Source organism: Manacus vitellinus, unplaced genomic scaffold, assembly GCF_001715985.3.
Source record: "Manacus vitellinus isolate BGI_N305 unplaced genomic scaffold, ASM171598v3 scaffold_47_pilon, whole genome shotgun sequence".
In the NCBI taxonomy this organism is placed as follows: domain Eukaryota; kingdom Metazoa; phylum Chordata; class Aves; order Passeriformes; family Pipridae; genus Manacus; species Manacus vitellinus.
The window spans coordinates 4,247,231-4,270,291 of record NW_021940585.1 but is presented as its reverse complement, the minus strand read 5'-3'; the positions used below and the strand labels follow the sequence as shown (position 1 = coordinate 4,270,291).

Sequence of the window (23,061 nt, the reverse complement as noted above, 5' to 3'; positions counted from 1 at the left end):
ACCCCTGGAGGTGTCCAAGGATGTGGCCCTCAGTGCTCTGGGTTGGGGGACAAGGTGGGAACTGGGCACAGGTTGGACTCGATCTTGGAGGGATTTTCCAACCTCAGTGACTTCCTTCCATGACCAGTGCACTAAGCTCCTGTGGTGGGCGATGGAAAAGCACCATTCCTGTCTGGCAGAGCTCATGCCCACCCCCTTTGAGCTCAGTAGAACTGCACATTCAGGTATTTCATGTCCCTTCTGCAGAGCTGGACGATGCCTCTCCCGACAAAGCAGCAGTGCCAGATGACACGGGGCAGTACCAGCGCTGAGGAAGTGGCCAAGCTCTAGACAAGCAATAAACCATCCCCCCCCCAATTAAAGCATTGCTCTCGAGGATGATTTCAACATTTAGTGACTGAATCATGCAAGTTCTCTGCGATCAAAAGCACATTCGACTGGGTAAGTGAGAATCAAGGAAACATCCCAAAAACACCGTGGCACGAGCTGCCAGTGGCACTGGGACCAGAAGGACTTTAAGTGCCACCTGAAAGGTGTGAGCAGAGAGGATTTCCCAACAGTTCCTCCTGTAAATGAACTTCCTTACCTGTTCAGGACGGAGGGTGGGAAGGAAGAGGTTCTCTCTGCTCCACCTGTGACTGAATGTCTCCTGGCTTAGTCATTGAATTGAACAGATTATTTTTCTGGCCTGTAATGGACAGGAGCCCCTTGAATTTACAGCACAATACTGGATTTTAATTCATTTTTGTGCAACGTGGACTCGAGTCGATGTCACCTCCATTTACCCTCCCAAAGGGGAACAGTTCCACACTGTCTGTATTTGCACACTTGATTCCTGTATATTCCACACTTCCAAACACCTTCACTAAGACAGTGTCTTACTCAGCATGCTCAGGCCTCTTGATTATTACAATCATTTGCTTTTCTTTTTTTTGTTCTGTTGGTTTTTTTTTCTCTGTTTGTTATTTTTTTTAAAGAATGAGTTGTGATGGGTTTGTTTTGCTTTAAGTCAGTCACTTAACTTCAGCTGCTGCAGTGGCAGTGTCCTTTAGGGTGGTTTTATTTCCAGCTTCCAACTGAAGCTTTCACCAGAGGTATTTGGGAGCCAGTCTCCAGCTGCTTTTCCTGTGCAATATTCTCATCCAGGTGCCTTGTGTAAGGTACTCTCATAGCCCACGCATGGCCTGCTCCAGCTCCGGGGGAAGGACTGGCTTTAGAGGAATGTAAAAGCTCCAAACAGCTCCTCCTTCAGTGAGTGATTGGACATGTTCTTCTTGCTTTAACTGCTGTATGTGGATGTACATATGTATGTGTGTATATAAAGCAGTGTTTAATTAAAGGTGATTGATTGCTAAATTCTCCCGTGCCTGGACTCGGGTACCTCCAGCTCTTTCTGGCCAAGACCATCAGCTCCTTCATTTAACCAGTTTTTAAACTCAGCCTGAATTTACCAGCTGTTTTAATTTAAACTCTTTTTAGCATTTCTAGAAGCCCAGAATGGGTCTGGTTGGAAGGGAGCTTAAAAGAACCTCTCGTTTCACCCCCCTGCCACAGGCAGGGACACCTTCCACTAGCCCAGGCTGCTCCAAACCTGGCCTTGAATTTGGGTTTAGTTTCATTAGAGAATCCTAGAATAGGTTCTAATTCTGGGATGTGAGGCAGAGGGATGAGCTAAACCCAGAGTAACTGCATTTACCTGTTCCTGCATTTGCTTCAAACACTCACCTTCAGGTACAAAGTCACTTTAACTCACCAGCTCTCGAGGCTGTTTCCACAGGACCATCCGTGGGGGCTTGTGAAGATATTTTAGGGAAAAAAATGCTTGGAAAAACAGAAATAACCCAAAGAAGTTGTGGCTGCTCCATCCCTGGGAGTGTCCAAGGCCAGGCTGGACGGGGCTTGGAGCAAACAAGGTGTCCCTGCCTGTGGCAGGGGGTGGCACTGGATGATGTTTAAGGTCCCTTCCACCCCAAACCATTCCATGATTCTACTCCAGTCCTAGACCAGATTCCACCCCGGGCAGGATGTGCTGCAGTTCTTCCCCAGCTCCACAGGATGCCACTGTTACTCTCCTGGAAAAAAGCCTGTGTGTGCAAACCCCTTTTGCAGCAAAGAAAACCCCACCCCAAAGTGTCCTTCCTGAGCCCCTCCCACCAGGAGAGCATCTCTGCAGCCCTGCCCAGAGGAGAGGAGCAGAAACAATGCAAGGAGGGGGTTTCTTTGGAAGGAAATCTCCTCAGCTGACGTGGGTGCCACACCAGCACTGGCAGCTCTTCAATAATCTCGGTGTGTCCCTGCAGGTTTGGAGAACAGGGGGCTAAATCTGCTCTGTCAGTGCTCCTGTCACCAGTTTGGCAACTCCACTCTCAGGTCTAGACAGAGGGTCTGCTTAAAGAAAAAAAATGCTAATTAAAGGAAATTTTCACCAGAATAATACCTGGTTTGGGGAATAAAAACCAAACTTCCCAACTCCATCTCTGTCTCCAGCCTGTGATGCTGTAAAAGGACTTTTTACCTCCCTCCTTCTCACAGCCCAAGCTGCCCTGCAGCTGTAACTTTCTATTTCCTCTACTGAAAAAAAACCAACAAACCAGTCAAAAAGAGCAGAAACTTTGTTAAAAATATTTATTTAAAAAAATACAATTGTTTTGCATGTCTGGTTGCACATAACTATTAACATATGATTGACTTGAATAATTTTGCTACAATGCTTTTTTTTAAAGCCAGCTTGCATTATACAAAGCAAATCCCTCTGTCAGTTCTTACATAAAATAGTTTTCTTTAACTATTCCCACCCCGTTTTTAAAAAAGATTGCAATACATTGATTTTTTTTCTTTTTAACTTTTTTGCACAAAAATCGAAGCAATAGAAAAGTCACCTGATTTCTCAGGAAAGACCTTCATGATGTTTGAATAACAATTACCAATGAGCCACTGTAAAAGCAGCATTTGAAGTGTCATTACAGTGCAAAGGAAGTTTTGCATCTTAAAAAACTTTGCCTCCAAATTGTATTCAAACCTGAAATGTGTTCCAATAACTCCACATTCTGCTCTAATCAAGCTGATCAGACTTTTGTGACGTCAACATGCTGAAGGTCTTCCTAAATGTTATCTTGGAAGGTTAAATAAAAGCAAAATTTAGTTAACACTGAACAATTACTGAAAACTTTGGCTATTTATGTACTTGCATTACATACCAGCATTTTTTTTTTTTTTAACACAATGGCATTAAGATACTCTTATTATAAGGTATTATTTAGAAAAAGAAAGTTAGACTGAGAAGCTTTTCTGTCCCAGGCAGGTTCACCCAACTGTAACAGGGAGCACAGAGGGGTGAGGTTACAGTTGTCTCTAAAAGATCATGTCTAGAAAAGTCTCCAGTGTAGGAAGTTGAGACACTCACTACAACATAACTTGCTTTGTCTCCAGACTTGGTACTATATATATATTTATAGAAAAAAAAAAATAAATGCAATTCTGTTCAGGGAAAGAGCAACTGGAAAATGTTCTCTCTGCTGCTTCCAATGTCATTTTTTACCCCTGTTAAAATCACAGGGAGGTAAAAGTGGATCCATGGCAGAGTTAGGAGTCACCTGACAGGGAAATCTGCTCCGAGGCTGCTCCCAGCAGAGCTGGCAGAGCTGCTGGAGCCCAAAACTCAGCAGCAAAGAAAACCCAGATCAGCCTAAAAAAAGTTCAGCCAAGGAACAGAAACCACTGAAGGCATCAGGAAGTCACTTCCCAGAACAGAACTGCACTGCAGAAATAAACAGGACAAAACTGGCCCACCTTCCCACCAGGTTTGGGTGCTTCACTTGCTAAAAATTAACTCAAACTTCCCTCTCCCCTGACTCTCCCAGCCCAAAAGCTGCCCCCAGAGCAGGTTCTCAGCCCGTGGAAGTGGGAGCAGTTGTGGTGGAGCCAATGGAGCTGCTGTGATTTCCAAGCCCCTGGCACACGATCCACATCTGCCAAGAGCCTCAGAATTCCCAAGGCAGGCTAAGGGTTTAGTCCCAGATTAATTCCAGCTGCCCCTCTGCCCATTAGGGGAGACAACCACCACCCTTACCTAGAATTTTCCCATTTATTTGGCTCTGTTATTACAAATACACTTCTCAGCTACAAAAACAGAGGGGAAATAAGCATTAAATGTGCTACTGTACTTATCACAAACCACTGTGACGTACATAAGGCCATCTGGTAACACTGCAACAGGATACAAACAAGATCTGAAAAAGGGAGGTTTTTTTTTTTTAGGATACAACTTGGTTTCTTTTTAAACTACAAGGAATAATCTCAACCCTGTTCACAGAGAATCAACGTCAAAGCTAGCACATCATATATAGAAAACTCTGTGCAACTGAACAACAGCAGAACAAAAAAGTCAACACAACTCTAGAAAGCAGTTTCAAAGCCTGAAGATTTAAGACATGCCAGCCAAAAATAAAAATAAAAAAAAGAAAACAACAACAAAAAAAAAAGAAAGGAAAGAAAAGAACAAACCACAACACATCTCAAGGAGCTTCGAGCAAACCCAGGTATTGTAACCCCACCCCACCCCAGCACACAGCACACACTTAGGAACCATGCAGAGGCCACCCTCAAAGCCTTCCTGTGTTCAAAAAATAAAAACAAAAACCCATGAAAAAATAACCCCCAACTGAAAAACAAAAAAAAAATAAAAAGTTAAAATAAAAAACCCCAGAAAAAACAACAGCTTCCAGTTATTGGTTCAGCACTGCTGCATGTACTGCTCAAGGGCTGAAATGGGCTCCAAAATCACCTGCAGCCTCCCCTCCCGGGTCACTCAGTGTCTCCATGAAGGTCCCTGTTCTCCAGAAGGTTCAGCATTACCCTGTTCCACCCCCTGCCACAACCACTTTGAGATGAAAACCTTCTGCAATGCCTGGTCTCAGGAGAGAAGTGTTTCGAGTAAAGGAGTCCAAACTTTTGTTCCGTGAACACAAAACTATTCAAAGACAAATTTAAGACACGTTGTTGTTTTTTTTTTCTTTTTTTTTTTTTAGGAGATGTGGCATCCAACAATGTCAAAGCTGCTTTTAAAAATACCCTTTGGCAACACAACGAGTCCACGCTGTGGCATGATTGACTTGAGTCCTAAAAGAAAAGGAAAAGCCCCCAAAAAACCTCACCAGGGTGTGCAAAACATATTTAAAAGTGGCGACTGCACAGTGCAGTGGCTGCTTTGAGGGGTATTTATACAAATTTGGAAGCCAAGACTCCATCCTGGACACATCCTGTCAGGCATGACACACGTGTGCTCCATGCAGGGCTATTCCAGGCACAAGGAATCTAAAAAAACCTCCAAGTTTTCAGCTCTCAGGGTGTGCTTCTCGTCAGGCAGCTGGAACAGCTCCACAGGCAAAACCTTCTGCTATGTTTTTTGGGAGGGGTAAACAAAAAAGCAATTCTAGTCAGTTTTAGGGTGGTTTTTTTTCTCCCCCAAAATAATGTTTCTGAAGCAGGTATCTCGCTATTCCAAAAGGGAATTCCTTTAACACACACATCCAAGAAGGAACACGGGCCCTGCCCAGCTTTCCTACCCGGCAGAGCCTGGTTCTGGCTCAGCCCAAAACCAATCCCCCTTCTGCAGTGAACAGATCCCCCTTCTTTCTGTTTGTTCTTGGTAAAAAGGCAGGAATAACACACCTCAGGCCAAGATCCAGGAGACACTAAACCCAAAGCTTCACTTTTCTGCTCCAGATGGCACCAGGCCCATCAGGGAACTTCCAAAGGAGCTGCTGCTGCTGAACAGATTTGCAGGGATGTACCACCCCTGTGGCTTTGCAGCTCCTCTGTTGTACCCTTATGGCTAAAATTGGGCTGTGGAGAAAGATCTGGTTCCATTTCCAAGAGTTCTTCTCTGGCCAGGACCAGCTCTTCCCTCCACAGTCGGTGCTACTCGCTCCAGGTGGAATTCCGTGTGCCCAGGGGCTGATCCAAGACAGAGCCTCCTGCAGGAACCCCCTGGAGAACTGCACAGGGCTTGTCACTGCATTTTATCCTTTGACCTTCACCTGGCAGCCCCTGATCCCAGCAGAGCAGCTCCAGCATGTCCCACATCCCACCATCCATGGACGGCCAAAGGCTTCCCCACGGAGCAGACCTGCTGTCCAGACCCACCAGCTTCACTGAATTCCAATCAAACCACAAAAACCCCTGTTTAGGCAAGACATCCTACACCTCACCAAACATCCTGAACAGCTTCTAAGCACCAGGATTGCAATCCTCGTGGATTTTGGACTGATCTGCCCCGTGTGACATCCTGGGGGGGCTCTTTGCAACACCACACTCTGTGATTTTTTTAAGACAAAATAAACCATCCATCCCCACGACCTCAGAGGCCAGAAGGTCTCTTTTATTTCCCCCCTATTTCTACTCTTACAGATACACATTCTATTTCTTAAGAAACTTAAGAAATGAAACAAAACTGTTGTGGACACCCAAAAACTCAAAACAAGTTTTAAAACACACCCTTTGACAACGTCCTGTGACTACTGCTGTAGTTGATTTTCAGAGCTGACAATACCAAGAGAGCCTCTTGATACAACACTGAGATGTATTGTAAACAAATATGCCTTAAAAATGGAAGAGGTTAAATCATAAAACAGGAGTACATACAAAAACTGCTATAAAACAGGAGCAGAAGGTAACTAAAAGCTAAATGAATAAATCGTGGGAGACAAGAGTGTGTCAGAACTGCAGGTTCTGAGCTCAGCACTGGGAAAAACGCTACAGAAGTGGATCAAAACTCTCACCTGAGAAAGCCATCACTGCTCTAGGACAGCTCTGTCCTCCCACCTCAGCCTGCAGAGCTCTGAAGACCCGAGAGAACCTGACCTTGTTGCAGCTCAGCGTTGTGGGGAGCTGGGAAAAGGGAGATTTGCACCTAAGCAGCCTTCACTGTCCTTAGGAGGAACGCTATAAACACAAGAAGGATCTATTGGGGAGAAATCTGAGGTCTGAAAAGGTATCAGAGGGAGAAATTATCCCAAATGAACCACTGAACAGGCAAAGCCTCTCTGTTCTCACATCCCCCAAAGACTGCATGGATGCTGAAGTCTGAGGATGCTCCAAGTTAAAACACTGAATTCTCCAACTCAAGGAATTTTATCACCTGCTGACCTATTGCAAAACAGTTCCAATGTGCCAAAGGCAGTGCATAGGAATTGCATTCAGCCACCACTGCTGAACAGCTCAGGTTCTGAAACAAGGCTCTGGACTTGAGCTGCTGTTTAAAAAAACCCCCAATGCTCCTCCATCCCCCTCCTCCCCAGGATTCCCTTCACAGGTGAGACAGAACAGGAATGGTTCTGTGACTGGAGGGGATCATGAACACATTCCTGCTTCCATGGACTGTCTGTGTCACCAGTGGCATCCCAGAATCCAGGATCTCAGGTGTGGCACACAAAGCACCAGCAGGGTGAGACTCCCAACTCTGCAGTGACACAAAAAAGAGATTTCCAGAAGCAAGACAAGATGCTCATCCAGTCCAATTCTACCACCAGCTACCAATTAACCAATGCAAATATTCCCAAGCATTCCACAATCCCATGGCTACTCCAGCAGCATCAACTGTCAGCTAAGGAAAGGTTTCTGTAATGCTGCATTGTCACTTTTTTAAGCCACCACAGTGCAAACTGCCACCGTGGCCAGGAAAAGAGAACCTCTGTTAACCCCCACCTGCCCTACACTAAATTAAAAAACAAGTTGCAAGGAGCTGCAAAGTGCTCCTGAAGTGACCTAGCAGAGAACCAGCAGTCACATCACTGAGCCCCAAGGAGTCACAGGACCCTGTGCTCCCTCAGGAATGTGATCCAAAAAAAAAAAGCTGGCAGTTCCACACCTGTCAGTAAATGTGTGTTTAATCAGGCAGCATATATACAAGATAATATTCCCTTTAAGTGACCTGAAAGCTGGAATGGAGAAAAGGCAGCAAGTTGCTCCTCTCCCCCCCTTCCCTGCCCTTCCCATGTGCTTTCCCAACTGCCTCCTAAGATTGTAACCCTTCAGTGGATTTTGATTTCCCTTGGAAAGGAAAAGCAACCACCACCTCAGTGGATATTCCCAGATAAAAACCATCCCATCCAGGCTGCATTTCCACATGAGCTTCCTCTGCACAAGGGATTCCCAGAGGGAAACGTGGCTGTCCCCCAGCTATGGCAGTGCAATCTCAGGAAGCTTCTTGGAGAAGAGCAGGAACCCAGGCTGGGTTCTCCTGGAGAAGAGCAGGACCCCAGGCTGGGTTCTCTTGGAGAAGAGCAGGACCCCAGGTTGGGTTCTCTTGCATACCCTATGCTCAAAGTGATAAAAGTTCACAGAGAATTAAGTGCACGTGTGCACACACACAACTTTTTAAACAAATAAACTTGGCTTTTCTCCATAGGGGACAAGGAAAGGGAAGCAATTAAATTGCAAGGGTTTTTTAGTGCTCATTAAGTACTTTTTAAATTCTAATCCTAGTCTGCAATGTTGCTCTCAAAGTCCACACACTTGGTGGGCGTCAAATTGGCCAACCTAAAACAACCATTAAAAAAAAGTGCTGCTATTTATACATAGCTATATATATTTTTTCTAGAGCAGACTCAAAAGCCACCATGCAAACCAGAAAATTCCAGATGCCTGCTCTCAATTATCATCTGCAGCTTTGCTTCTGCATTAAAAAAATAATAATAATTAAAAACAAAAAAAAAAGGTCAATATTGCACATTTTAAGAGCTGCTGGCACAGGAACTTCATCCTGCATCTGCTGATGTCTAAAATGTGAAGCATTTATGCCTCTGACAGAACCCAACAGGAAGACAGGTCACTCCATGAGCTTCTCCACCTGAAGAAGGAATAAACTTTTCTCCCATTCCCACTGGGCAGGTGTTCTGGATGAACAATGCCCCCCATTGCCCCCCAAAAAATCAGCTGTTCCACCCACCTGTCCCAGGTGTCACGTCAGGAACACACAGAGTGGTTGCACACGTTTCAATGTCAGAATACAGGAAGGTAACACCACCAAAGGAAGAGAAGTCCAGGGTGCTGTCACACCCTTGGAAAGTGAATTCCGAGCCTGCAAAAGTGGCAAAAGGGAAAAAAAAACTTCTGGAAAGCTTTGAGTTCACCAAACTTCTCCATGAAAGGGGTGCAAATATGTACAGCAAACACTGTCAGCTCCTCTTGCTGCGAAATCTTCTGCTCCTGAAAACTCTGCAGGCAGCCAAGTGAGGATGCTGAAGGAGAGAGATGTTCCCATCTGTTTTCTACTGGGTGTTTTATGGAAAAAGATTCCCTTCCATCCCCATCTCAATGCACTCAGTAGCAAAACAGAAGTTGCTGCCTGACATCAGATGCCCCAAGTGGAAGGAGGACACAGGGCCCAGCACCCCCAGACCAAGACATCCAGACTCTGAGGGGCTGAGAGAGGACAAATCTCCCTTCCTTTCACACTCCTCAGTTCTCTTAAAAGGCCTCCTGAGGTGTAAAAAAAAAATAAAATAAATCTAACTACAAATTTCGTTTCGTCTCGAATGGCTCTGGAAATTAAATCTCTCATTCTTGATCCATCCACACCACCAAGAAAAGCAATGCAAGAGCAGATTTACAGCCAGGTGGACACACTGAGCCTGAGTTTGGGTCAGTGCTTCCTCAAAAAAAAAAACAAACAACAGCTCTAATGCAAAAGTCGAGCTAAGAGCTGGTAGAAGAGGAGCTCCTCCACTTGTGGAAAAGCAGGAAACTTTTCCAAACCTGTGGGAAAGAGCAGTTAATGCTGGGACATCTGTGCTCTCACCACTGTTTGGGTGTGGAACTCCAGCACCAGGCAGCAACCTCAGCACAGGCACCCACCCCCCCAAAACTTCCAAGGAAAATCCACCATCCTGCTCATCCAGCAGTGAGATCACAAGCTCTGGAAGAGGTCTCTGGCACAAGAAATGTTTGGACTTCAGCATTCAAACTCTCTGAGGGTTGAAAGGAACTCATCCCACCACTGATTTCTCTCTATCTCTCCAGACCTCACCTCCCCAGCAAAGGGAGGGCAGGGAAGCATCCAGGATCCAGCCAGACCACTTCTCCGAGGGGTTGGGCTGCTGGGACACACACCACCACAATTCCCGAATTGTCCAATGTCTCAGGATATGAAGCACTGAATAATAGTCCTTGAAAATTTCTCCCTGCAAAAAAGACAAGATGATTTTACAGCAGAACAGACCAGGCTGTTTTTGTTGCTGCAGAAGTCACTGTGGCCCGCCCAGGCAAAGCTGGAGTGCACACACCCCTTTCCCAAGCATTTCCTGGAATGCCAGCTTCCATCCTGATCAGATATCTTCTTGCCAAGCACAGGAAGCAGAAGAACAGAGGGTTTGTTTTTTTTTGTTTTCCCCAAAAGTCACAGAGAAAAGACTTCCCTGACACTGTTCACTGCAATCAGTGCAGACTCAGTTGCTGCAACACCGACCAAAAGTCCCTTTTTGACCACGTGAAATCTTCCAAACCAAGGAGGGAAGAGAAGAAAACTGGAGCTGCAGCTCCTATTAAGGCCTTTGCATATACATTCCCAACCTGGGTTCTTCAGAAAAAAAGGGAATTTTGCAAAAAAAAAGGCATTTTTACTTGGGAATGGCGAAAACTACGATCGTTGAGAATCTCTGTGTGGAATTATAAATTGCTCATTTTTAAAAAAACGTGGTTAAATAGAAGTGTCCCATCTTTCCCTTGCTTGCCAACGTGTCCTTTCCATGAGTTCCATGTGCTATGTCTTCTGGAGATCAGGGGAAAACGGGCCAGGGGTAGAGGGTCCATCCAGTCCAGACAGAGTAAATGGGCCATGACTGTTCAGCACTGATGGAAACTAAGAGACAAAACAAACATGATTAGGCAAGAGGTCACTTTAATTCACTGTTTCTCCCCTATCTGTGCATGTAGAAAAAAAAACCCCAAACAACAAAACACAACAAAGAAAAAACACCCCAAACTTCAAAGAATTCTCATGGATTTCCACTTTTAATTTAATTTTTTTAATGCCACTGCAAGCAGTGGCACAGCAATCCCTGCCCTGAGCACTGCCCATGTCCTCAATTAATAAGTGACTTTAATACAGGTTGTTGGGAAACCACAGGTCTAAATAGTCCCTCAGTTAATTATCAGCTATTTCTAGAGGAAAATGGCCAGTGCATTGTTTATTCCCCATCCTTGTGGCATGTATGAGCTGCTTCCTTCATCTCCATGGAGATGAGAGATCCCAACCCAAAAAGCAACCAGTTCAATCCCACCCTTTGCCTGAGCAAACCCAGGCAGCAGATGTGGTTATTCCAATGCCAAAGTGGAAGGTGAGGGAAGAGCACGAGGAATTGCAACTAAAGGAGGGGTTTTTTTTAAATATAGGGGATTTTTTTTCTTATATATTGAACAAAATTATTTCTTAAAAGCAGCGAAGGTGAGAATTTCCAAGTAACAAAAGACAGCAGAATGGAGAGATCACAGAATCATGGAATGGTTTGGGATGGAAGGGACCTTAAAGCCCATCCAGTCCCACCCCCTGCCATGGGCAGGGACACCTTCCACTGTCAAGGTTTGCTCCAAGCCCTTGTCCAACTAGGCCTTGGACACATGTCAGGAGATGGGGAGCATCTAATGCGGTATTTATTTCTAAGCAGAAGTAATTTTTATTTTCTAAGCGGTATTTGGGTAACTGATTCCTGCAGGTCTGCTGAGGAAGGGACTGAAAAGCAGGGAGAGATTGGCTGAACTCACCTGAAAGAGGGTGTTAGCACCTTGCAACCTGGCAGGACTGAGAGGAGCCACCGGGCTCAGGGTACTCCAGAAGTGGATGCTGGAGAGCAAAGGGCTGGGAGTCAACAGGATGGGAGTCTGGAAGAGACAGGAGAGCTGAGTGAGACCTGCCCCTGGAGCAAGAGCACGTGGAAGCCCAGCCACAACCACCTCAGCTCCTGCAGCTGCCAGGGCTGGCTCCCAGTTTCAGGAACTCCCAGTCCCTGCTCCTCCTCCCTTCCCAGCCCCATCCAGCTCTCCCTCCCCTGGCTGAGCAATCAACCCTCTTTTCCCAACAGCTGCCAAATCCTGCTGGAACCTCCAGCAGAGCAATCCAGCACACAGCACCTGCAAGGACTTGGGAAAAGCGGGATTAGGAACTCCAAAGGAGCAGACAGCAGGCATGAGCCTGGTCTGGGTGACACTGACAATATAAAGAACAATAAAACAAGTTTCCACCCAGCTTCTGAATACCCAGGATGCCCCAGGTTCACCAGCCAAACACTTCCCAGGGTGCCAAAAGAGCAACTCCACTTGGTTTTTTTTCCCTGCCTTCAGCCATTTCGCTTTTCAATCAGCAGCTTCCCTACAGCTTCACTCTAATTCCAATTTATCCCAGGAAAAGAGATTAAATAGATACGGAATGATTTAACAGCCTAGCTGGATTCAGTTCTCTTCCAAGTTTTCCACGAGACACAAAAGCTTTCCTTTCCCACACAAAGACAGCAACCAAATTAAGCAGCTGCTCTTATTGCTGTTCATGTTCACTCACAAGACTCTGGCCTTAACTAAATGCCTATATTTGAGTAAAAAAAGCTGCCAAACAGACACCTCTGTGCTTCTCTATTTTTAAAGTATTTTCAGAACCAGCTGAAGGATGAGGGCAGGGTTTAGGGTTTCTGAAATAATTCAGTCCCTCCCTGGCAAGGTTTACAAAGGATCCTGCTGGTGCTGGTTTGGGTTTTGCCTCCACATGCCAACCCTGCCCAGACGTGCAGGGCTGACACACCACTTGGGCACCTTTTTGGGGTGAAGTTAATACCAACTGTGAATAAAACTTAGGTTTTAATTAAAGAAAAAAAAAAAAGGGGGGGAGGGACATCCTGAGTTTCAGAACACCCCACACAATGAACCGACTATTCATTTTCCACTTGCCTTCCCTTACTGGTTTAAAATGCAACATAATCACCATTGTTACTTTAAAAAAAGAAACCAGGAAGGGAGTTTGGTTACCTGAGAGAAAAGTGCTGGAGTAAGAGAAGCAGTGGGGAGAGAAGGACTCAGAATGCCCAGAGGACTTGGATCGCTGCCCGTGATGACGAGAGTGGGAGCCAACTCCAGCCCTTTGGGTTTCTTAGATCTGGAGAGGTGATTGGCAAATTCCTTCTCCAGCACGGATGAATCCTGCTCTTTGGGCTCTGGGGATTGGTGCTGAAGGCTCTGGGCCTGCTCCAGCTGCTGGGAGGCCACGGACTCGATGTCCGTGTCAATGTCCAGGTCGGGGTTGGAGCTCAGGGGCGGCGACGGGGGCGTGGAAGGGACCTGGAGAGTGGGAGACACCGAGGAGATGGGGGGGGTCGGGGTGAAGCTGCTGGTTAAGTTTGGCAAAGGTGCTGGAGCTTCGGGGACAGTCAACTTGGGCAGGACGAGCGTCTCCAGGGTCTGGAGGGTCTCCTCAGATCCCAGGGGAAGGGAGGAGGACGCGGCGGGAGCGTGCGGAGCGCTGAGCGGTGGAGACCAGGGGGGCCGAGGGCGGCTTTTTGGAGGGCATGGTGACAAACTTGATGACGGAGGGGGTCGGCTCCTGAGGCTTCTTCTCCGTCAGCTTCTCCGCCGGGTTCTCGATCTTGATGGACCTGAAGAGTTTGACGCTGGAGCTGTTGAGGGAGTTGAGGGTGAAGGAGGAGTACAGGCCTGAGTGGATGTAGTCGTTGCGGCTCGAGGACTTCGCACACGACTGGGACTTCTCCTTCCCACAGTTTTCCACGTCCTTTGGAGCGCTGTTGACCTCTCCAAAGCCAGTCAGTTCAGGGTCTCCTTCTATCCGGCCCACGACGAGCGGGTCCATGTTTAAAATCTCCGGATACGAGACAAACTTGTACACAAACTTCTTCCCGTTCACTTTCTTAATGATATTCTGTGGGTAAGATACACATATATATTTAGACCTTCTTCAGATTAATTTTCTTCCTACAAACACTGCCCAAAATAGGCAGAGGAATTAAAGCCTGTAATCTTTCATCAAAAAAATGTTTCTTTTTTTCCTGCCTTAAAAACACACTGCGTTCCTGCAGTTCAGTCCCGCTCCCAAAGCAGCGTTCCCAGAGCTCACAGACAAAACACTAGAACAGGTGAGCTCAACCTGACATTAAATACACCAAAACCAGCCTAAAACCTGCTTTTAAATAAAAATAAAAAATTACCCATTAACCCCCTCAAGGATCACTGCTCTGGGTACAGTCAGGGTAATCTAACAGGAGAACCTGCAGTATTAAAGGGTTTCTACAGCTTTGCAGAACTGAGAGCTGGTACTTCCAATCAAACCCCTTTTATCCTTAATAAGATGCTAATAAAGGAAAATAAGTAGCTGAACTAGTCAGTGGAATGCAGGATAATCAGCTATTTCAATACCACAAAACAGCATCTGTCAAACTTGTTTTGCTCCTTAAGTGAAATGCCACACGCAATTCGGGCTTAAGATCATCCTCATTTATCATGCAATTATTATTACTGAGATCTCTTCAGCACAAAGCCAGATTTGTGCCACCCAACAATAAACACCAGTAACTTACCACCTGCTACCCACTGAGGTTCCTCAGAAACTGTTTTATTTTTATCTCCCACACTGGCCCGGTAACAGTTGTGGGATAAACGGCTTATTGAAACCAAGGTAGGTCTTGAAGACATTTTGCTAAACAAGAGAAGCTTCTTACTCAGCTGGGCTGAAATCACTGACCATGTCAGAGGTGAAATTCTAAACACACAGAGAACAATAAAAATACTTCGGGCTGATTCACTGAAAATCCTTATTTTGAAGCCCTTTTGTAGAGGCAACTGCAGGAGAGATCTTAAGGTGGTGCAACACTCACCGCCTCAGTCATCATCTCCCAGTGTTGTTTTACCTGGAGTGCTGAGGATTTTAACCCTTGCCAGGGGATGTATTTTTGGAAAGGGGATTAGGATTCAACAATTTACATTAGCAAAGACACAAAGAGAAAACTCTGCACTTAGAACCTTGTCAAATAAGCAGCGGGGAGGAAACGCAGCACAACGATGCAAGAGATTAAAAAAAAAATTAAAAAAGAAACAAAACCGCTTTTAAACAAACCAGTACAACTTCCTTAAGCCTGGGAGGAAGAGGAGTGACAGCCACCCCTCCCCTTGCAGGGGATGGAAAAGGAAACAAAGCCCATTAGGCTGGTAAAGATGGCTGAGGATTGGAGGGGGATTTGTTACCTTCACGTAGTAGTATCTGAGCGCTCGGCTGAGTTTATCATAGTTCATGCTGGGCTTGTTCTTGCGGATCCCCCACAGCCTGGCCACCTCCTCTGCCTGCAGCAGCTTGAACTCCCCGTCGTTGGAGGTCCAACAGATGATGTTCTTGTTCTGAGGCTCTTGGAGGAGCTGGAGGAGGAACTGCCACAGGGTGATAGCACTGTCCATAGCAGTGAGCTGCAAGGCAGAGAGGCAGAGCAGAGGCAGGTTACCAGAGCATTTCCCTCCTCTCCCTACAAGGGGGTGATGGAGCTGAGATGTTATTTCCAAAGCCAGCAAGAGTAAAAATTATTAGTCACCAGTCGTGAAAGATGTTCCCTGCAGAACAGAGAGGCTGAGTGCCAACTCTGTCGTCTCCTCCCACATGTCAGTACTTTTCACATGGGTTATATTTAGCCTCATTTAACTAAATCAGGTCACTTTGGGTAAGTTGCAGTGAGTCACTACCCCAAAAAAATGTTTCTAAGTTGTTCCATGTTCACCCACTCTGGCTTGTACTGCTTTATGAGAAACAGCTCAGGTACACTCAGGTAAAAAAAAAAAAAAAAATTAAAAAAAAAAAAATCAAACCTCCCACTCGCCACCTCCTTCCCATACCTGCTCCCACCTCCAACCTCAAAAACAGCAGATCAAGTAACTGCAAAGCTCCAGGAAGATGCCAGAGCAAAACAACTCCATTTTCCTTCAGTTCACACTTCTGCCTCTTTGTCATCAGCCCTACTCCCCTCTCTTTCAAATCTTTCCTTTCCAAGTATCATCCCCCCTTTTTTTTTTCTCCTAAGAGCGTAAACATGAAAGTAAATAAAAATTATTTCAAGCACTGCCTTTGCTTGTCTAAATTCCTGCCATGTCTTACCTACAGCAATGATTTAGGCTGAGACTTTCTAGGACTAACATCTGCCAGCTGATTCCTGAACTCCCAGAGTGGTTTTCCTCTCCATGTCTAAATTCATCAAGGACAGACAAGGCAGAGAGATGTCATTTTTCCTTGACCATATCTGACTACACAAAACAGTATTTCCACAAACATTTTTAAGCAAGACACTAATAATTCTGCCTGCACAAGGGAAGTATAAGACACACCAGAGGAAATATTAATTCAGCATCTCGTATGGATTCTCTTAGTCCAGAACTGTGACAATTAATGCAGTTTAAACTTCTTCCTATGAAATAAAAACAAACCCAGGTGCTCCGGAATAAGAACCACCATGACAAAAGACACAAAAAATGGTTTTATACGTAAAATTGCTACATTTTTTTCCCCTCAGAGAAGAAACCTAAGAGTCCAGGGGTTTCTATCTGGGTGAATCCACAGCCTGAGAGCCCAAGTGCTGTTCCCAACCAAAGCAGAGGCATCAAGTCCAAGGACTTGTTTGAAGTCCATGTGTACACAGGGCTCAGTTTAAGATCCAGCCAGGACTGCCAGCTCATCTTTGCTCCCAAAGCCTTTTATTCCAATCTCATTACTGCCCAGCACTTCTCCAGCCCTATATAAGGAAGGGAACAGCCTCCATGTGAGCCTGAGCGTTCAGTGAGCCCTGAGAAAGGATTACTGACAGTTTACACAGAGCTCCACGTTCCTACCAAAATCAGGTGCCCCGGGGCAGGTGCCTTTTTGGGCCCAGCCCACGACACTGAACCTGTTTTGCAGAATCCCTGCCCCATGGCAGGCTGGGTGACTCCCCAGGGCCATGCCATCGATGGAGCCAGTTAAATTGCTGCAATTACCTGGAACAATCTCAACCTGAGGGACACCCACACCACGCTGTTACGCTGGCCTAGGGTGCTTTCCCCGTTAATTACCGCGCGCGCACAACTCCCTGCTTGCCCAAATTAATTGCTCGGCACTCGAAGAAACTCAAGGCTGTGCTTCCAGACTCTTCCCATGGCGTGCCAGCTGATCCACAGGGGATCAGCTCTGCCTTAGAACCGCCTGGAATCCACCTTTGCCAGCAGCATTCCGTGTCTCCCAGGCTGAGGCTGCGCCCGCTGCGGCTCCTCAGCCCCGGGGATGAGGCACACGCATGTGTCGTGCAGACAGGAGGATCTGCAGAGCTGTCAGTGCCAGGGAGACGTGCTAAGAGAGAGCAGGAAGATGAAGTTGAGTGATTATTCCCACGCTGCATTTATCCCCAGCACTTTGGGAACCCGGATCAGCACTGCACCAAACGGGCTGAGTGATGCAAGGGGAGGCAGCCACGTGGAAATCAGATTAGCAACAGAATTTCAGAGTGGCAAAGGCTTTTTTTATTTTTTACCCCTCCTCCTAAAAAAATCCATGCAGGTTGCATCCCAGAATTTAACTGCTGTTATTTCATTAGGCTGCTTCCCTTTAGGAAGTACCACCTCGCTGTAGCTCGAAGCTCATCAGCCTCTGTCACAGCCAACAATCCAAACCTTTGGAATCACAGCTGGTTTGGAATCCAGCTGGAGACACACAAAGCTGACAGAGCAGCACTCTTGACAACACAAAGTTCAGTAACAGAGCACACATGGAGCGGCCAAAATTCTGGGAAGTGCAAGATACTAAAAAAAATACACCTTTCCCTGCACTGAGCTCTGTCGTTCTGAGGAGCATTTACCAAATTATGAGTTCATACTGCCCAAATCCCTCGGTTTTCCAGCTGGAAGGATCCCTCTCCCAGGGGCAGAGTTACAGACTGTACTGGAGTGTTACATTGATCAAGCCCCTGCTGATGTTTCTGGCATTTACAGCTTTAGGGGTGTCACAATCTTGTCCATCGTTTGGAGGACACCTTGAGTACCCTCAGCTTTAAAAAGTCTTGTGTTAGACACGTTAACAGGGTGGAAAAGTCTTACTGAGACCCTGGTGTTATAGAACAGGAGCAGGAATTGTTCATGGATGGGCTATATTGCACATATTCCTCTTTACTCAATATTTACTGTGTATATCTAGAGGAAATGATGGAGATCCCTCAGTGGAACCTCATGGATACCTCAATGGAGCAGGGAACACAGAGTTTTTCTGAAGATTTTACACACAAAGGGAAGGCCAGAAAACAGCCCTCCACAGTGGTCAAAGCAATGGGGTCACAGGTGGATCTTCAGACTCCAGAAGCAGCTGTGAACTAGGAAAGTATAATGTGTTGTATTGTGAACCAAGACGTCTCACTTAACTCCAGCACAAAAGCTGCTTTGATACAGCACAAGAACACATCAAAGAACTCCTGTTTCTTCGGGAAAAAGCAGAGTATTAAAAAAAAAAAAAAAAAAGAAAAAGAAAAAAAATCACCCAAGATGTAAAATGAAAACCAGCAGAGGCGAGCTGAGCACTTCTCTTTGTTTGAGAACCAAGGAACACGTTGAAAAGGTTCCTCCTCCTCCAGCACCTGGGGCAGGAGGAAGCAGCTGCTGCTTTTCCTGAGCCTTCACCTTGCAACAACAGGGATGAGAAGGGGCTCAAGCTCCTTGTGCTGCCCAGAACATCTTCAGGTGCCCTGCAGAGGAGGATCCACGCCATGGCCACGTACTCAAACCCCTCCTGCACTGACACAATTCAGAAGATCCTCTTGTCCTTTTTATTCAAAAAGCCCACACTCTGCAGAGATTTTAAAGACCCACTAGTTAGAAAGAAATCAGGATGAGGACAGGAACCCACTGTCCCACTCCTACCCTGCATTAACGATGCAAACAGCATTTCAACTTCTTTCAAATGCCATGAAAAGGCCCCAACCTCCTCCTGCAGCTCCCTGTCAGCACAAATCTGATTGCTTTTTCTTCCGGATGAATGCACCAATAATTACAAAACACACCCCTGCGAGCCATCTTTCTGCTGAAGGTTATTTTCATGGAGAAAGGAAAAAGGTCTAAACTGAAAAGCCAACGAGGGAAGGAGGCAGAGAGGCAGCACTGCTGCTTGTGACAACGGCCTTGCCACTCCTGCACCATCTGAGCAGAGGCAAAAATAGTTGCCAGAGGCAGAGGGCAGTTATACTTTGTAATGAGCATGCTAAAATAGAGCACTATTATTGTCTTGAGATCTTCTCTGACGCCTACGGATGACCCTTGAAGTTCACTGAGGAGCTGACAGAGTTTGGCTGCAAACCTGAGCCTTCTCCTGCTGCTGCTGCTGCAGCTTCCAGGGCCTTGACTTTACAAAGCCTCAGAGTTTACAGCAGGGCCAGGACATGAGATATGGATCTTTTTCCGGCGACTTCTCCTCCTGCATCTGTGCCACAGCCACAACCAGCCCCGTGTGTGTGATTACAGAGCCCCGGGCTCTGCACCTCCTGGGAAGGAGGGTGAGCAGCCAGGGGTGGCACAGCGGGCACGTGGCAATCTCACCCTAATCTCAGCCAGCAGCTACACTTACCGAGGCCAAACAGACTCCCTCTGTGCTCAAAAAGGACAGGCACCCCTTGCCAGGCCCTGAGGAGGGAGCAGAGGCAGGACTGGAGGGGGGAATTAGGCCTGGCCTAACCGTGTTCAAGGTCTTGTGGCAGATTTCCTGTGCTTTGACTGGACACCGAGTAATCCCCAGTAATCGTTCACCTCCACTCGTTCCAACAGCCTCTCTCACCAGCATCTGCAGCCTGATGAGTTCTGCAGATGGGCTGAGTAAAACCCACACAGGAACAGAGATGGAGCAAAAGGAAAGGGAGGATGTCACACAGTCACTCAGCGAGGACAAAACCACCGCCGCGATTGAACCGGCTGGGTCGCAGCTGTCACACTCAGGGAGACACAGGAACCTCTGCTCAGCTCAAAAATAACGAAATGAAGGCAGCAACAGGTCTGGGGGACCTCACAGTGGCACAGGTGAGACGTTCAGGCGAGCAAATCGAGGCTTCAGCTCCAGGAAATTCCAGGAAATCCGGGCTTGTACTGCGAGTCCAACACGGAACCGGTCACGCTTCACCCCGCAGAGCCATTCCCAGGGTTTCTCAGGCAGCCTGAGATGGCCATGGTGTGTGAACAGAAGGAATTTGGAGACAATAACTCCTGCCCCGTTGTGCAATATTCCTGTGGACACAAGGCCCTGAGAGCTGTTCCAGGAAAACAAACAACGGGGTTGGCTGGAGGAGACTTTTGGAGGTCACAGGCCCAAGGCCGGGTTCCAAACCTCAAAAGTCTGATCAGGTTTTTTCAATGTCTTTGTCCAGGCAACTAAATAAAATTCATAAATAAGTGGCTGCCCTACCCCTTTTATTTCAGTAAAGGGGCAGGGAGGTGGGACACAGCTGATAAAGTATCTAATTAAGTGCTTATCAAAATACAACCAGGCAACCATTTCGTTAGCACAGCACTGGAAATATCCCTTTACTAATAAACCTTTCACAAAACCTTTTCAAGCTCCTGAGACTGTGGCTCACCTGAACTGCTACTTTTAGGATTTTATCAATTTTAATTAATTTTAGAAAGAGGAAAAAAACAAAAAACCCTGTTGTCCAAAAACCAGCTTTTACATACCCTGATGTGGTGGGAAGCATGGAAGAGTATTGAGTCCTTTTCCAGAACACACAGACAGGTGAAATACCAGGTTAAAAACTGTCATATGTGTAAAACAAAGTTATTATTCACAAGGAACTAAAGCAGAGATGCAGAATTCCACACCTGCAACACCACCCTCCAAAAAATTCCAAACCCTGGCAGCTTTCCAAGTAGCAATCAAATTGTACCTTCTCTAATAACTTAGTAAAACCAGGTAAGAATAAGGGACAAAAAAACCACCCTAGACCCAATAAATCCTTGTTTTCCCCTGTTGTTTCCAAAGGAGTCAGGAAAATCAGCCTGTTCTGAAGGAGAAGTCGTGGTTATCGAGGCAGGAAGTTCCCTGGAAGGAAATGCTGGAGGATGTCCTTATGATAAGAGCTGATCCAGAGTTTTCACTGCCTAATCCCACTCCAAGCCTCTTTTTTTTTAAAAAAAAAAACTCAAAACAAATGTTGCAATAAATTTTGGGTTCCTGGCTCAAAAATGTTAAGTTGCTTCAGATGAAATTTAGGTGTTAACAACTATTTCGGGACTCAGGAACAAACTGTTTCAGCTTTTTAACTCCTGAGAAATAAGTATTTGTTTTTCTTAGTATTTTCTAGTTTTTCCTCAGTTATTTTTCTGCTTGCTTCCTGCATATTTCTCACTTGCTTCCTGAATTAGCAAACCAGGATCAGAAAACAAGCCATGAAGGACAGCAGTGGCATGGGGATTCCCACTGGATTTATGGCTGCAGGCTCAGGTTGGCAGTGGATGAGCCAAACAGCTTTTTGGGGATTTTTTTTTTAATCTCCATACAGAGACAATGATGCCCCTTTGTTACCAAACAAGATTTTGATCATCATGACTGACACTGATGGAAAACAGTGAAAAAGGGGATTTCAAAGTACTTTCTCCAGCTGCTCCAATCACTGACCCTCCACCCCTGGCTGGGGACGACTGACATGCCAGCATTGATAATTTTATGGATAAACCTCATTTCCCTGCTTTTCCACAGTCTGATGAACAGTCTCCCTTTCCTAGCTCTCCTTTTTCAGGATATGAGAGCACAGAGAGCATGGGAAGGTTTAGGACAAAGAGAGAGAATGGGAAACTTCAAACCCAAAGCACCTTTGATCAGCCCCTGCCTGGTTTGTGGCACTGATGGGATTGTTCCTGACTAAGCCATAAAAACACTGATTTCCCTGGAAGCTCCTAAGCAGATTACACTTGCTTCCTCCTGAAGATGGGCTGAGGGGGATGTTTACCAACAGCAGATTAAATTGGCTTCAGTGGGCATGAGTGAAGCAGAAGCATCCTCAGTTCAGAGCAAGGTCCCAAACAACAGGTTAAATGGTTCACGTCCATCCCAGCTTGATTATGAAAGGGAAGTCTCATTTAAGCTGGAAAAGCTCTCCTTTAACAATGTTTATGATACACTCAGCCCCGTTGCCATGGGGATGGAACAACTATTCCCTCCAAACAGGCGCTGAGACCCTAAAAATAAACAGCCCGACCGAAATCACGAACACGCCGCTGTGTCAGGCACGGGGATCGTGTTTGTTGGGAACAGGATGAGGAGAGAGAAATGCTAATGACTGGATTCTGCTCCCCCCCCCAACGCCCACAGAGCAATCCCTGTGTTTCTCAGGAGCTGCTCCTTAAAACCACCATGGAAAGGCTCTGGATTCCAGCCCCCCGGCACAGCACACGGGGGTTAGTGGAGGTTGGCTGTGGAGGTAACACAGGTGTGTGTGTACATGTGCATACAAAATAAAGGATCCCAGCAGGGATTTGCATGCTTTCCCCTCCACCTCCCTCATTGATGTGGGCAGGAATCCACCCAGCTCAGGGAGAGCAGTGCAGGAGGATTGGGGGAAAAAAAAAAATAGTGGTGGAGCGAGGAATTGAAAAACAACCACCCCCTGGATCCAGCCAACCAACCAACCCTGGGATCCAAACAACCCCTGGATCCAGCCAACCAACCCTGGGATCCAAACAACCCCTGGATCCAAGCAACCAACCCTGGGATCCAAACAACCCCTGGATCCAACCAACCAACCAACCCTGGGATCCAAACAACCCCTGGATCCAAACAACCCCTGGATCCAACTAACCAGCCCCTAGATCCAACCAACCAACCAACCAACCCACCATGGCCTCCAAACCACACCTGGATCAAACCAACCAGCCCCTAAATCAAATCAATCCCTGGATCCAAGTAGCCACTGAATCCAACCAACCAACCCCTGGATCCAAATAACCCCTGGATCCTGCCAGCCAACCAACCCACTCTGGGATCCAAACAGCCACTGAATCCAACTAACCAGCCCCTAAATCCAATCAACCCCTGGA

At 46.4% G+C, this 23,061-nt stretch overlaps 2 protein-coding genes across 2 annotated transcripts in view; one reads left to right on the top strand and one right to left on the bottom strand.

The window, feature by feature from the left end:
- Nucleotides 1-1,339, top strand: part of MFSD4A (major facilitator superfamily domain containing 4A) — a 26,315-nt gene extending 24,976 nt beyond the window's left edge. Inside the window, exon 11 of the mRNA XM_029962493.1 lies at nt 247-1,339. Within this exon, the coding sequence (XP_029818353.1) occupies nt 247-311 (65 nt within the window). The 3' untranslated portion in view covers nt 312-1,339. The remainder of the gene's footprint in view (nt 1-246) is intronic.
- A 9,048-nt stretch (nt 1,340-10,387) lies between these two features.
- ELK4 (ETS transcription factor ELK4) lies at nt 10,388-17,201 on the bottom strand. Its single transcript, XM_018079747.3, is given in 6 exon segments — nt 10,388-10,858; nt 11,761-11,877; nt 13,012-13,504; nt 13,506-13,915; nt 15,235-15,450; nt 17,088-17,201. Coding segments are annotated over 5 exon segments (1,326 nt in total). The 5' UTR covers nt 15,442-15,450; nt 17,088-17,201; the 3' UTR covers nt 10,388-10,759.
- Nucleotides 17,202-23,061: the final 5,860 nt, after the last annotated feature.